The sequence below is a fragment of the Cajanus cajan genome, chromosome 2 (assembly GCF_000230855.2).
Source record: "Cajanus cajan strain Asha chromosome 2, NIPB_CcT2T_4, whole genome shotgun sequence".
In the NCBI taxonomy this organism is placed as follows: Eukaryota; Viridiplantae; Streptophyta; class Magnoliopsida; order Fabales; family Fabaceae; genus Cajanus; species Cajanus cajan.
The window spans coordinates 63,105,680-63,121,267 of NC_138518.1; the positions used below are offsets into that span (position 1 = coordinate 63,105,680).

Below are 15,588 nucleotides of genomic sequence, written 5' to 3' on the forward strand. Positions count from 1 at the left end.
CATACTCTCCCTACAATTTTTAATATATATATATATATATATATATATATATATATATATATAAAGACAAACAAAAAGGAACACATTCTATTATGTAAGACATAAATGATATTAGTTAACAAAAAAGAAACAAGTTGAGAGAAGTTATTCGTCTAAACTCGAAGAGATTAATTGCATCTAACACTATGTTTTGTCAACACAAATTAACTTCTTTAAAGATAGCAATTTAGTTTAAAGTACAATATTGAGTCATCTTTATAACCAAGTAATATGAATAAAAAATATTATCATTATATATATATATATATATATATATATATATATATATATATATATAAGTTTTATTTACTTTTAACCTCTCTGGATCATCAAAATCCTTTTTGTCTAAAAAAAATAAACTAATATTTTTTTTTCTTAAATTTTTATCTCACAAATGTTAATTTTAAAACTATTTAAGGAGGTCCTTAACACTAGAGGTAAAATTCTTCTAAAAGAGATCTACTAACTCTTATTTAATCAAGTAAAATTTTGGATTAAACGATATATTATTGTATTTTGACTAATTACAAAAATGAATAATGGTATTTTGTTTGAAAATTTTCATCATATCATTGGTTTCGTGTCCAGTAATCACGGGAGTGTCATTTCATATATACCATTTTGTAAATGTCTATCATCAATTTAAGTGTGTATTTGAATTCAATTATTTTTAGAGACAACTTTAATAATCAACTATATATATATTGTTAGTTTATTTTAATACAATAATTAATTAAATTAATAATAATTTAAAAGAATTAAATTATCATTTCTTTATAAATTATTATTTATAATAATTTTTTTTACCTCTATAATAATTATATTGAAAATAACTTTTAATTAATTAATGATATAAATATGTTTCCACTAATAATAAAAGAATTAAATTCAAAATTTTAATCATAAAATGTAAATTGTTACTTTTTTTTTTATGTACAAAAAAAATCCTTTTCATTGTAATAAAAATAATTTTAAGATTATGATCTTAAAGGATATTACTGTCAATTCAAACAACTTTTTTTCGAAAGTATCGGTCCTTTTACAATATTTTTTTTGTTGTTACAATATTTTTTTTTTAAAGAATCTATTGATCCTCGTTCAGTATATTTTTACTTGTGAAGTAAATATTAACTATTATTTTCCTCAAAATTGAATATTATTTATATTCTTAAGACATTAAATATACACACATGAAACAGTAACACGTTTGGTTTACCGTTACGAATTCCAATATCGTTTTTTTGGATTAGGAAGGAAACTCAACACATTGCGTACACAATTTTATACCAAATCAAATTAAAATGGGAAACGAAATAGTAGAATCAATCAATAAATATCTCAAATAGCTCTTCAATTTTTGGGTCGTCATCGATTAGGGTTCGTGCTTGTTATTGCCGCCTCAGTGATAACAATCGCGCCAACTCTTGAACGATCCAATTCATCTTCACCTTCTCCTCGCTCACTTTCAGATCCTTCCAATTACGCTTTCTCACTTTGACTGCCGCCACCAAACTAGCATGTTCTTCAGTGCTTTCCTTACAGGTTCCAATTTTGTTGCATTTTCTTGCTACACACTGCGCATATTCCATAATTAGTAACGGATCACGCGTTTCCTTCGTTAAGGAGGAATTTTTTATTGCTTTCTGGAACCATGGAGACTTGGGGTCTTTGATGGGAATATATGCCTTTGGAATTTTATTTTTCTCTTTTTCGTTTTGTCATTTTCAGAGTATGAATCGTTGAATTTTCTATGCTTGTTTATTTATTTTATTTTTAATTTTGGGGTACACAGAAAAGAAAGGGGGTACACAGAAAAGAAAGGAGTATAGAACAGATGGGGTAGTGGGGGATTCAATTTCCAAGCAATTTGCAATGTAGGATGGATTTGGCTTTGTTGAATGCTTTGAGTGATGGAATTTTCTCAATGAATTTTTATACATGTTTGCCTTTTTAATTATCTTACGGAGGTTATGATCTATTGTCTCCACTTAGAGTTCTCCCCACTCTCCATTCTCAACTTAAAGCTTTCCATTTCGTAGCTTCAAGGATGCTACACTTGCTGGTTTTCATTCCTTCACTTGTTATTGACTTCTGCTTTTGATTCTTTCCATTATCCCCTTTAAGTGCTAGTTTTAACTACTTAACTTCCCTGGCTCACTTAGTGCTTACAGTAACGTACAGAATAAAAAATAAAGCTTCTTAACTTCCTGCCCCTTCAGTTAATTTGTGTGTCTCTTTTAGGCCCATAAACTATAATTGTTTTTGGGCTTGTGTGCATGGCACTGATGATGGTGATTCCAGCATGACTTGCTAGTTGCTACAAATGAAAGGCAATAGACACAACAATTTTATTACCTTCTATGGGATATATATAAGCAAATCAAGTTCCCTGTAATGCTTAGTATCCACTTTAGGATAGTCAATGTAGGACTGTTTATATTTATTCATTTATTTATTATTTAAAGCTTTAAGTATATTGATATCCTTCAAGAAGAATGTAGTAATACATAAATGTATATATACTGGCTGATCAAAAACCCATTGATTTCTCTTATGATTTCATAATTTGTTTCCTTTTTTTTTTTTTCCTATCACAGCATTACTCTTTGTATATCTACGTCTACAAATTGCCTTAGATTTATCACTTGTAAATTTTCAGAAAAAGGAAAATATTATAATTGTAAAATTTGAATTGGCCACCAATTCAGCAAGGAGACCAGTTTGCTGGGTAACTGATTTGAGTTTCAGGCAGATAATTGGCCCAAAATAATATGAATTTGAAACTGAAGCTTAAACCACTCCACAAAGTGAGTAGTGGAGGGCACTTATTTTCTGTATCGAATTTTGAATGATTTCATGGTTATGAAGGAATTGACATATAGCATACTAGTATAAAGTTAAATGTTAAATGCATGTCAACTTATACATCTTTTGTCTATCGAAGAATATAAAAGAAACTGTTTGCTTATCTGTGTTCTAATTGACATAACATTTGGTTTGCAGATATTTGATGCTTGGACGCGTAGGGAAAGCTGCTCAATCTATTCTTAGAACTCACAGAAGCAAATATTTTGAAGCAAGTACAAATGAGGCTTTTACCTCAGTGGGACCGAATATCAAGCAATGCAGGATGTACTTGCAATATAAGTTTCCTAGTGCAGGACGTAATTCATTCTTGTGGCACTGGACAAGAGGAAACTTTCACAAAGGCTGTTCTTTTAGGAACTTCTCTGTAATTTCAGTACGTAATGTTGCAGCATATAATTCTCGAATAGCTTTGAAGTTTCTGTATAAAAAATACTCTTCCAGTGATCATAAGAGATTTACCTCCATAAATATGATTGCTCAAGCAATGAGCCTGGCTTTGGCTCGTTCGTATTTGCTGGTTCCTGGTTTTTTGACATTTGCATGTGGAAAGCTAGCATTGGCTCAACAAAATGGGGCAGAGACAGAATTTTACCCATCACAGAATGCTTTGTATATGCATGCACAAGATGGGTACGGTTACATGTTTGCATTTGTATTCATTGTAGTAGAAGGCTTTGTCTTGTTAGCAAGAGCTATCTACCTGGCCATATTATTCTCTCCAAGCATGCTGATGGCACCACTTGTAGATTATTTTGGACCAGAATTCAGAAAAATGTGGTTACGGGTTGTTCATCGCACACTAGAAAAAGCAGGTCCAGCGTTCATAAAATGGGGTCAGTGGGCTGCTACCCGGCCTGATCTGTTTCCTCAAGATCTATGTACCAAGCTTTCTGAACTTCATACCAAAGCACCTCAGCATAGTTTTAGCTACACAAAGAAAACTATAGAGAGAGCATTTGGTCGAAAGATTTCTGAAATTTTTGAGAATTTTGAAGAACTGCCTGTTGCATCTGGAAGTATTGCCCAAGTGCATCGTGCTTCTTTAAAATATCGTTACCCTGGTCAGCAAGCAAAGCCCCTGGTGGTTGCAGTAAAGGTTAGGCATCCTGGTGTGGGAGAATCTATCAGAAGGGATTTTGCTATTATCAATTTGGTGGCAAAATCATCAAAGTTCATCCATGCACTTAATTGGTTAAGGTTGGATGAAAGTGTTCAGCAGTTTGCAGTTTTTATGATGTCTCAAGTTGACCTTGCTAGGGAAGCTGCTCATTTGAGCCGCTTCATTTACAATTTCCGTCAATGGAGGGACGTCTCTTTTCCTAAACCTGTCTATCCACTTGTGCATCCTGCAGTTTTGGTGGAAACTTATGAAAATGGTGAAAGTGTCTCACATTATGTTGATGAGCTTCAAGGACATGAAAGGATTAAAAGTGCTCTTGCTCATATTGGTACTAATGCACTTTTGAAGATGCTTCTGGTAACATATCTTTCATTTACAATTTCTTATTATGGTGTTTATATATCTTGTGTTTGATGCTAGACTCATTTTAAGGCTTATTTTTAGCATTGGTTTGTTATGTGTCATGAAAGAATCAGGATTGATTACTGATATTTCCTGAAATGTGAGTATGTGTGAGAGATTAGGAGACCAAAGACTTAGTGGGTGCAGCAAATATTCATTTTCATTTTTTTTTTGCTTTAACCAAGTGTGTTTATCAAACTGAAATATTTTTGTAATGTTAACCAAAGTTTAGGTTGAGTTTAACTGTGGTTAATGAGCCTAAAATCGTAGCTAAATTGATCAAAATTAACATTTTTCACTGTAACTCAGACATCAGGGATTTAGTATATGTTTGGATGCCAGTTTAAAATTACATTCAACAGAAAATTGTGTTCCAATGCAAAAAGAAAGCACTTATGGGTGTAGTTTAGTTTTTTTTTTTTTTATCAACCCCAGTTGAGTTTAACTCAACTATTCTCAAACACACCCTAAAGTGATACAAATAGTTTTGAGAGGATAACCTGAGAAAATGTTAAGTTATGAGGAATAAAGTGTAATTTAACCTTAATATGTTTACATCCTAAATTTTAGTATGAATGCGAAGAAGCCTTGGCTCTTTCAGTAGTTTTGAAGTTTTACTTTACCTTCTAAAACATGAGATGTCTTTTTTCAGGTGGACAACTTCATTCATGCAGACATGCATCCCGGAAATATCCTAGTACGGAGCAAGCCTCAGAGACGGCTCTTCAAATCAAAGCCGCATGTAATTTTCCTTGACGTAGGCATGACTGCTGAACTCTCTGGTAGTGATAGGGTAAATTTAGTCGAATTTTTCAAAGCTGTTGCCCGCCGAGATGGTCGGAGGGCTGCAGAGTGCACACTCAAGTTATCAAAGCAACAGAACTGTCCAAATCCAGAGGCATTTATTGAGGTAATTGTTTTAACTTGCAACTTTCTTTTTTGGTAAGAACTATTTGATTATTGATTTCTGTTGAGCATTACACTAGGATACAAAAATAATTTGTCATGTTGAAGACACACTCACACACTTTCAATTTATTTGTTTTGTTGAATTCAGAAGACTGGTTTGTTTTGCGGTATCTATTCATGGTTGATTGACATATGCAACAACATTTCATTTTATGACAATTTTGCGGTGCAGACTTTTGATAGACTGCTTGATTTACCATAGATATATGTATTTTGTTTTTCTTATTTAAGTTCATTCACAGAAATTCTTGGTCATGATTCTGTGCCATTTTTGACATTTGGTTTGCTCTTTGTTTTCTAACAGGAATTGGAAGATTCATTCACTTTTTGGGGCACTCCAGAAGGTGACCTGGTCCATCCTGCCGAGTGCATGGAGCAATTGCTCGAGAAAGTTAGGCGTCATAAAGTTAACATTGATGGCAATGTTTGTACTGTCTTGGTGACCACCTTGGTTCTTGAGGTGTGGTATACCACTGTAGAAGTTTTTGGAAAACACCGATGAGAACTGAAAGCATAACAGTTTTTTAGACGCAAGTTTAGGAGTATTTTTTGAGTTTCTCTACCGAAAAAAAAATCTTTATTTTTAATAGAGAAACTTTTAAAGGCACTTCTAGTTTTTATTCAATCAGACTCTAAATTATATTTAGAACATTTCCTTTTCTAATAGCTGATGTGATTTGCATGATATTTTAATATGGTTAAATATGTGATTTTGTAGGGTTGGCAGCGCAAGCTTGATCCTGGGTATGATGTGATGAATACGCTGCAGACATTGCTGCTTAGAGCTGACTGGGCAAAGTCTCTTTCGTACACAATTGATGGGCTCATGGCCCCTTGAAGAGGAGGTTTCTTTGTTTGTTTAGACTCTTAAAATTTTTTTGACCAAAACCTGAAACAGGATACGTACTAACGGGCACTCTCAAATTTGCCCATTATTTTTTCATTGTCTTTTTGGGAAGCTTATTCCATGTATTTTTGTTGAATTCCAGCAGTTATTACTGTGTGCCTGAGCATCACAGTTTACGAGAAAAGCTTAATAAAGCGGTCAAATTTTGTTCCCATTATACTGTTGTACTCGCAGAAGCTTGATAATATTTTGGAACACTCTTGATAATATATGGTTTACTGACACATACCAAGGTAGTCGCAATTAATAACCCTTGTGACGACACTTGCTGGTAGGATAAAGTATATAAAAAATGTGAGGATCTTCAAAGGGCTTAGAGCATTTCCATCTCAGCAAAAAAAAAAATTAATAACTTTTACACACTATACATGGCTCAGATTATTTCCTACTTCACTTAATACTTTACTTTTTTGAAGTTAAGTAATTCATTCCAATCCGGTAGCTTTAAAAATCTTATTACGGAAAATGATAAACCTTGCGAATTTAATCGCCCAAAAGATATTATAGTGATTTCTGTCAAATTCTTTAATTTTATTTACTTTTTAACTCAAGTTTATCCAATAAAAAATAGAAAAGTCAAATTTGTGAATTCTTACAAAATAATTTCAATAGCAATACTGTTTTGCTAAACAAGTGTCATAAAAAAAATCCCTACATTTCATACATTTTTTTTTTACATAAACGTTTGTTTTATATTATTTGAATTTTTTTTTAAATGGTGCATATTTAAGCACCTTGTACTTAAAAGGTGTTAAATAAGCATCAACTCTGGTGTTTAACAAGAAAAGGTTGATAACCTCCCGTTCGGACACCTCAAATTCTTATTTAGCTTTTCTTGTTAAGCACTAGTATTTAAGATTTTTCCATTGGGGAATTGTTGTCCCACTTATATGTATTTATATGAAATAAAGATATAATGTAATGATATGGGATTATTTGTGGGATTCATTCATTCAATAAAAGTTTGAGTTACTGATTGGAGAGATGAATTGTTTAAATTATAAAAAGTATTTGAGCAATAAGTAATTGTGAGACCATTTAAGAACATTGATAAAAAGAAAATAGCATTGATAAAAAAAAAAGTGAAAAAAATGGAGTGCTGGAGTACTGATGGCCTTATAATTCTAAGGGGCAGAGTGTTGATCTTGTATTTTCGTAAAGAATAAAAAATTTAAAAATGTCTATATATCGTAATTGCTAAACACTCATTTTACTCTTTAAATTTGGATTGTTATTAGTTTCTGAAACTAAAAAATCGCCAGAGAAATTCCTGAAAATGTAAATTCACGGTTAAAACTAAAATAATGTGTGACTAAAATATATATATATATATATATATATATATATATATATATATATATATATATATATATATATATATATATATATATACACATTCAGAGATTAAAATAACAGTACATAATTAAATTTTAAAACTTATTTGACAATTAATTTCAAAGGTTAATATAAGTAACGCTTTTCAAATCTAAAGATAAAAGTCAATGCTTACTCAAGGTAATTAACTAAATCTCAAGAAATCTTATTCAATTATATTTTAAACAAGAACTTTTATTTTCTTTCCTCTTATTTATTTTATTTTATTTTCAATTGCTTTAAAAATGCTTTCTTGGAAAAAAGATTTGCTTTCACTTGTTCTGTACTTACAAAATGAGACGCAAATGATCGAAAATTTGACGGCAACTTATCTTTCTCTGGTTTACTAACATTATAAATATAATGATAATAAATTATAATTACATCACTAATTTTTCTGTTCTTTGTTTCTACACGAGAAACTGTGATATTGATTTTTAAACTTGTCTTAACCGTTTCATTCTTGCCCACTAAACCCAGCCCGTATGTAAGCCTCCCAATATCAGTGCTAAATGATTGATCATAGAAAAATCTTAATTATGAATGGAATCAGTTTCGTTAGAAATGTAAATATACCCTAATCATCAGCATCCAATATCAAACTCATTTACAGAGGAAGTGAAAGTGTGTCCATTGTCCAGTAGCACACTGATGCAATCAATTCTGGGGGCAATCAAATGGACAGCTTTACAGTGAGTTATGAGCTTTAAGAGATTATGTTCATGATTCAACTTCAATACAACATTCGAGTGTTAACAATTGATAAAGATCGCACGTACTTGACCGTTTCAAAACATGATATCAGTTGTGACGAATGGGTGAAAAATATGTCGACAGCCTAGTGTGGTACTTCCAAAATTTGAGCTAGGACCAACAAATTGAACCTTTTCAGATTCTTCTCGCTTATGCTGATTTACCCATCTGGGAACCTGATTTTGGAACCGGTTTCAAATGCTTTACCCTACTTTGATATGATCATATGTGTTAATCACGCTTTATGGATGATGGAAAACATCATCTACAGTTTAGATGATAGAGCAAACGAATATCACCGAGCTTAGCACTTCCAAATGCTAATGAACATGGAAGAGGGATGAACCATGCAAAGTAACCCGCTTTGGCAACCAAGGTTAGCACACTCTGGGCCTCAGCCTGACAGATAAGGCTGCGGATTGTTAGATTTATAATTATATAATTGGTGTCATTCCAGCTGTAGTCCCAAAAACAAAACTGTAGCTCAAAACAATCTACCAGGGTTGAAGAATCAAACTTTAAGCATTTTCAAACTCACAATACTCATCGATCTACCCGCGTGATTATTGAGCATACTGGAGAACTACATTTATTTCAATTGATATCAACCTATTCCCTTGCATTTAAAATTAATGGAAAGAAATTAAATTTTCATTTTTCTCACTCTAAATAAACAACTCAAGAAATATACACAAACCATAAAATTTATTTCAAATTCAGGGCATAAACATCACAGCATGAAAAAAAGAAGGACAAAGACGGAAATCAATCAATTTAATAAGTACCTTACTAGATATTAATGTGTCTGAGCATTATTATATACAAGAATGAAGATGTGGAAGTGAGGTTGAGACATGAGATCTCTAGAGCCTCAGAGGCATGTAAGTATATTTTAAGCTGGTGCGATCATGTTTTGCTTGTAAGGTGACGTACTTCTTTAATTGCTGTATTCATGCTATGAAGCGCCATTTTCTTTACCTGTTTTTATGTATGCCAAAAAAAGAGGAAGGCTAGTCAATTCTGTGCAACTAAAAGGAGAAGGCAGGAACTGGTAAATAATTCAATACAAGTTCTACCTCCAGCACGTCTGCTTTCGCTTTATGGTTTTCAGGCAATAGTCGAACCTCATCAATCAACTGGATACCCTCGGTAACATTTTCAGGGGACACAAATTCCAATACCGCATGAACACAAGACTGGATCAAGGAACAAATGCTTGTCGTTCAATCATACAATTCAGAGTATATAACAGGGCTATACAAAGACTAAAATTGAGATAATGAAATCCTTCATGAGCAATTATACGGAAAGTAAGACCATTAATATTATTATTGTGTAATCATCCTTTTGCTTTCCTTCTACATTTCATATAAAATGCAAGTGTTGATGGCTAAAAACATCCATACATTCTTGAGAAATCATTTGCTAAAAGGTATAGCTTAACATACATTGAAATTACTTGAAAATTTTCAAATTATAAAAATGTCCAAAAGCATGGATATCCAGTTCAATAACAAATAAAATGCAATAACGTTTCTGTTTTTCAAGCTAGCCAGAGAAAAAATTTATGCTAATGCACAAAACCTTAGAATTTCTGATCTGATATGCACATCCGGCAGGAATGATGACAGCTTGTCCAACGTGTTGCTGAAAACTCCATGGTTCAATCTCTGCAATAGTGACAGGCATGTGTCAAACGAAGTTATCTAGGACTGTAATGGATGATCAAACAGATACAAGCATATTTACTTACTAAATTCCTCCTTTAGTCTCATTTTGTGAGTACTGTCAAGGAAGATGCTCTGATCTAGAATTGGATGAACCATCTGCTGCAGACAAGAGAAAATGAATAATCATCAACTCAATCAAAATCCTTCCTCGGAATTGTCTTATTTTGTACTTACTTTCTTGTAATAGTCATTGGTATAAGAAAATTCATCATAGTGCCTTTGAAGGTACTCTATGAGTTTTGGTACATCTTGTCTACGAAAGACATCCCACTGGGCACCAGATTGCTCAGTAAACTTATTTTTATTTCTTTGTGATCTTTCAAAGGGATATCTAGGATTGTCGTGATTAGACAATGCAGTAGTTTGAACTGTCCCATGGAGAAGTAAGGCAGGTCCAGAATCAGAATCAGAAACATCACATTCTCCATTCTGGGAAATATTGCTGTTTTTGCTCTGACTAGAAACGTTTTTTGCTTCAGTTGAGATGCAAGATGTTCTATTGACTCTCCTGAAAAAGTTTGATCCTTCATCAACCATACTCTGCAAGTCTTTTTGCTCCATTTTTTCAGCATCCAATAATGTCATTCCATTCACTTTCTGTTCCTGTATCTCCACAGTAGCAATAGTCTCCATTTGACAGAGAGTTTTGTGCTTTTTCAGTAACTTTCTTATTTTTGTAAGCTGTTCTGTAGAGAGGGGGACATCCGTGGCATGTGTCATAATATTAACCTGGAATTACAAATCAGACACAGAAAACAGCATGGATATCAAACAAAATATTCCTTTTACAAACTAAGTGCAAGCAACTGCTATTTGAGAGTGAGAAGGAATCAGTTGCAACTTTTAATTTCTATGAAAGCTAGAACAGGTCCTAATAAATTGATTATGAATGACTAAGGATTTGACCAAGTTTTATTTCTGGTATGGTATCTATTTTTCAGCATGATTGAGTACTGGTATTCAGCGTAGAAATGAACATCAAGGCTGTTATAGTCCAAAATGTAATTGTAGGATTTCGAAATTACATGAACATAGGATGCACTACTACTTTTATTGAGAAAACATTTCATATTTTCACTTCCAGACCAAAAACAAGCATATATACAGGGGACAGGATTTTCATTGCAAATAGTATAAAATTTGCAAGGGAAAAACAATCTTTATGAAAAGCAAACATGCTGAGAGGATGCTTCAAAAGATGAGATCCACTTTAAGTTGTCATCAAAGGATATATACACATACATTTTTTACAAAAGGAAAAATAAAAAAGAAGCTTAGTTCATAATATTTGAAATCACTTGAACATTATATTGTTCAAAACCAGTAATTAATGACTGAAAAGTGCAGGATAATATCACTCAAGATATATTTAAGAATAAATGAAGCATAACATAACAAGGAAGGACACCTACCACATCATACGAGTCATAGCAGAGTTTTGTAACAGAATCAGTTTCTTTGTCAGCAGAGTCATAAGATATATAGACATATGGGCCAATATCATGTTTTGCACTCCCATGTGGCAAATTTGCCACTAAATTCAGAGGACCAGACAACGGGTGCATGTATTCTTGAACTGGTAGGGCATCAATTACCTCAGCAAAATGAGCTGGAAACTGCTCTTTGAATATTTGGGAAGACAGCCACCCATTTAGTTTCAGCATCTCATGCCAGGTGTTTCTCTGAGGACGACGTTTCACAGACCCAGTAAAAAACTGCCTAATGTTAATATCCACCTGCCAATAATAGTGCACTTTTAACAATGGCAGCAAAATCATTACTATGAACAAGGTTTACAGGCTACACATATACAATAACTATACACTAAATTTCAGACCATAATTAAAAATGCATTAAATTGAATAAATAATATTTTAAGGTAGTTTAACACTTTCTGGTCAAATAACGACATCAATTTAAAAGAATTGTGACACATAAAATATGCAATTAGATGGTATACTGACCTCCCACCAGTCCAAACAAGATGCAAGTAAATCTTTATTATTCTCATATCTTGTAATGCTCTGCTCAAGATAAGTACAGAACATTATTACTGGATCCCAATTGAGGTTTGATGTATTTTGGAGCACATCTTGGACAACTATAGGATGGCCTTTTCCCCAGTGTTTCTGAAAGTGCTCAAAGTTATCACCACTAATGTCCAACACCGTGGGACAAAACAAGTAATTATCATTGGAATCTTCTCTTAGAGCTGCTTCATGTAACTGTTTGTATCTGTTAGTGCTGTGATCAGTGTCAAAACACAATGAGCAGCTAGAACTTTTATCTGAAGTTTCAGGGAAGTCATAGCTGCAAACAATTTCTTCCGCCTTTACTTCCATCTCTTTGATCCAACTAGAGGTGAAAACAGATCTCAAATCAAGGTGACAATTACCACAACCACCAAGCTCTGTAGGAGGGCATGATAAACTATCAATGTCATTACAATTTGTCCACTCAGGCAATATTGAAGTATCAGTTAAATTGCCACTAGATATGGCTTTGTCACCCAAAGTATGGCTCTCACTAGCATCACAAGCTTTCATTTTATCAGGTTGCTTGAACATAGATGAGTTAATTTCTCCAGAAGTTTTTCCTTTACTTAACTCCTGACAACAACTTAAGCATAGCTTATATGAACAACCAGGACAGCTTCTATGGAGATCCAAAATGGGTGTTTTGCAGTGATTGCTGGGACAAATGTAACATTAGTTAACAAGCAGCGCCAGAAAATCATGTCACTTTTCTCAATAGCACCTGGAGAAGAGAACTTACCAACAACTATTCTCATTGCAGCCAAATTCAACCTGCTTGATTTGAATATCAGAAATATTTTTCCCTGCCACACACAAAGGAATCTAAAACAAATGTGTTCCAATAAAAGAAAATTGCTTCAGAAAACATTAATGTTTGAAGAACAAAAATAACTACCTTTAATTTTTGCTTCTGTTTCTAGCTCAATATTCTGATCTTCACTTATTTGCTTTAGTACTGGAAGAAGCATGCAGATCAAATAATGAAAATGCAGTATTCTATCAACTCTGCTTTTTCCAGTCAAATATTCCTGAAAAACAACAGGCCATAAATTGAAGCATCAGTATATGCTACAAATGAAACAGTTCAAGCAGAAGAGCGTCCATGTTTGATGTCAGACCTTACTTTCACTGTCTTTACATTGACTTGCTGAGCAGACCTTACAAGTGCAAGTTCCGCGACAAACTGGACATGCCTTCTTAACTTCATTTTGAGTGTCACAATACCTAAATTTGTTCCGAAAAATATTGACAAATGTCTCATGATATGAATAAAATGTGATTCTCAATTCAAAAGGAACAACAGGCAACAGAAATTATATTGGTAAACATCTTAGCACTAATCATTATTGATCCATCTGCTATTATTATTTCTAAAAACTAGTAAAAATAGATAATATGCTTGAAATGTGGAAATCATTTTTTCTTTTTAAAATTTTAATTATTCTTATTAAACACTGTTGATAACAATAAACATTTCACACATCTCTATTAACCACATCAAAAGGGGCATCCTTACTAGCGTGTTTGGACACATGTCTAATACACACAGATAATCGCACCAATTTTCTTGAAATGTAGAGGAAGCTGTATTTGTCACTTCTGGGCTATGCGCATATAACATTCAAGATTGACACGGAAACAAACACCCTATTCATCTAAGCAGAAGGTGTGGCTTATGAGAAGAGGTGTTCAATTAACCAAACCATGCCTTTTAAATTCAAGCTTCTGCATTGCCCCAAAAAATTAACCCCAGGAACAGCCTTAAAGAATCAAAATCAATATTTCTTCAATCGTGAACAAATACTCTATAATGCACATAAAAAAACACCTCACAGATAACATCAAACTATGAAACAAGAGCAAACAGACACAGATAACATCACAAAGGTTTATCATTCTCATGCTCAAAATTGGGAAAGCGAACTGAATTCAACAATAACAAACCGCTCTTTAATGCAGTTCATGCAGAAAAACTCCCTCTGACAGCTCGAACACTGGATGAGGTTACCAGACTCACTTCTCTGACACCAATGGCACTTCTTCCTCTTACCCTGACCCTTGGTCAAATTTGACCCGTACGGCACAATCTAAACAAAAGCAGAGTTAAAGAATTAAAACCTCACAAATACAAAAAGATATGTCACAATCTAATGCTGTGCTGAACTCACCTGCAACTTCCCCACAGGGACCCTATCAACATTCTTGGACCTAAAGTAACGAGGAGTAACAGTTCTGCAATCAACACCCACTTTAACATCACAATGAGAACCCACATTGTTGTAATCACGATTCGGCGAAGCCGGAGAGATTTCCATTACACCATTGGGCAATTCCCTCCTCAGCTCTCCTTCACCGTAGCACAATTCCTCTTCCTCTTCCTTTTTCTTCTTCTTAACCTTCTTCTTCTTCTTCTTCTTGCTCTTGCTTTTGTTCTTCTTCTCAGCTTCTCTCTTGAGAACCATCCTCAAAAGCTCCAACTGCACATCGCCTTGCTTCAACTCCTTCTTCTTCCTGGCGGCGGAGGAAGCGGCAACGACCAACGCGTCGGAACCCTCGGAAAGCTTGCGCTTCTTCTTCACGATTCTCGAGGTTCTCCGTACCCTAGATTCGGCATTGTCGAGAGCGTTAGGCTCCTCGCTCGGTTTTCTCTTCCGGTGAAGCTTCAGGGACTCGGGAACCTTCTCCTTGAACTGGCGATGGCGACCTTGGAGGTAGTGAATCTCGCAGAGCTTCAGACTGTCCTTCACTCGCCGCCGGCACCGCCATTGGCGCCCGTCGGTGCGGCCGCAGCGGAGATGGTCCGGCAGAGGCTCCTCCGCTTCCTCCTCCTTGGGTCTCTTCGCCATTGAATTTTGATTTTCCGAGAGAATTGGGATTTTTTTTTTAACCTAGGCGCGCAGAGAACCCGTGTTTTGTTCTCTGCAGCGAGCGAGCGCAGAGGAGAAGGGGGAAAAAAAAGGGTTTTTCTGTTTTCCAGGCCCAAAGAGTGTTATTTATTGGGAAGAAAAAAACAGTGAGAATGAATGGCATTGGCATTGGCAATGGCATATTCCCGTAATTATTGGCAACTGCAGAGTCCTGTTTGGTCTCTTAATCTTCAACGTTGGGATCATTGATTGTATCAGCGGAGATCGAGACTAATCGAAATCTTCTGATCTTATCATAGATATCCAAAGTATTTCTGTCAAATGCTGCAGGGTATTCAAAAAAAAAATAATTATTATCTCATTTTTATCTTATTTTTTCTTCTTGGTTTTTTTGTAACCAGTTTTTGCTTCCAAATTATGTAACTGATCTTTGGGGTATTGGAATTGGGATTTTTTTGGGCATATTTGCATGTTTTTGAGTTACTTGGGCTGAAATCAACCGCATTTGTATTAATGATAGTGT

The 15,588-nt window shown here is 34.1% G+C and overlaps 2 protein-coding genes across 8 annotated transcripts; one reads left to right on the plus strand and one right to left on the minus strand.

Moving 5' to 3' along the window:
• The first annotated feature begins 1,302 nt into the window (after positions 1-1,302).
• LOC109812033 (uncharacterized) lies at positions 1,303-6,462 on the plus strand. Of its 3 annotated transcripts, none has more exons than XM_020375892.3 (5): positions 1,303-1,581; positions 3,043-4,384; positions 5,082-5,339; positions 5,703-5,858; positions 6,117-6,462. In XM_020375892.3, the coding sequence occupies exons 2-5, from the start codon at positions 3,050-3,052 to the stop codon at positions 6,234-6,236; spliced, it is 1,869 nt and encodes a 622-aa protein (XP_020231481.2). In that variant the 5' UTR covers positions 1,303-1,581; positions 3,043-3,049; the 3' UTR covers positions 6,237-6,462. The 3 variants fall into 3 exon arrangements, with proteins under 3 accessions (XP_020231481.2, XP_082924757.1, XP_082924758.1); XM_083068631.1 differs by lacking the exon at positions 1,303-1,581 and adding an exon at positions 1,963-2,006; XM_083068632.1 differs by lacking the exon at positions 1,303-1,581 and adding an exon at positions 1,993-2,101.
• Positions 6,463-8,232: 1,770 nt separating this feature from the next.
• On the minus strand, positions 8,233-15,179 carry LOC109812025 (lysine-specific demethylase JMJ28). 5 transcript variants are annotated; one of them, XR_014431646.1, is made up of 14 exons: positions 14,367-15,179; positions 14,143-14,285; positions 13,317-13,422; positions 13,094-13,226; positions 12,938-13,001; positions 12,127-12,853; positions 11,575-11,898; positions 10,337-10,891; positions 10,186-10,261; positions 10,017-10,102; positions 9,509-9,628; positions 9,218-9,410; positions 8,931-9,048; positions 8,233-8,844 (listed from the first exon to the last, which is right to left on the minus strand). XR_014431646.1 is itself a non-coding variant. In XM_020375880.3 (12 exons), the coding sequence occupies exons 1-12, from the start codon at positions 15,042-15,044 to the stop codon at positions 9,339-9,341; spliced, it is 3,084 nt and encodes a 1,027-aa protein (XP_020231469.2). In that variant the 5' UTR covers positions 15,045-15,179; the 3' UTR covers positions 9,121-9,338. The 5 variants fall into 5 exon arrangements, 2 of the variants coding, with proteins under 2 accessions (XP_020231469.2, XP_020231470.2); XR_002240893.3 differs by lacking the exon at positions 8,931-9,048 and having other exon boundaries at positions 8,233-8,831; XR_002240892.3 differs by lacking the exon at positions 8,931-9,048.
• Between the last annotated feature and the right edge of the window lie 409 nt (positions 15,180-15,588).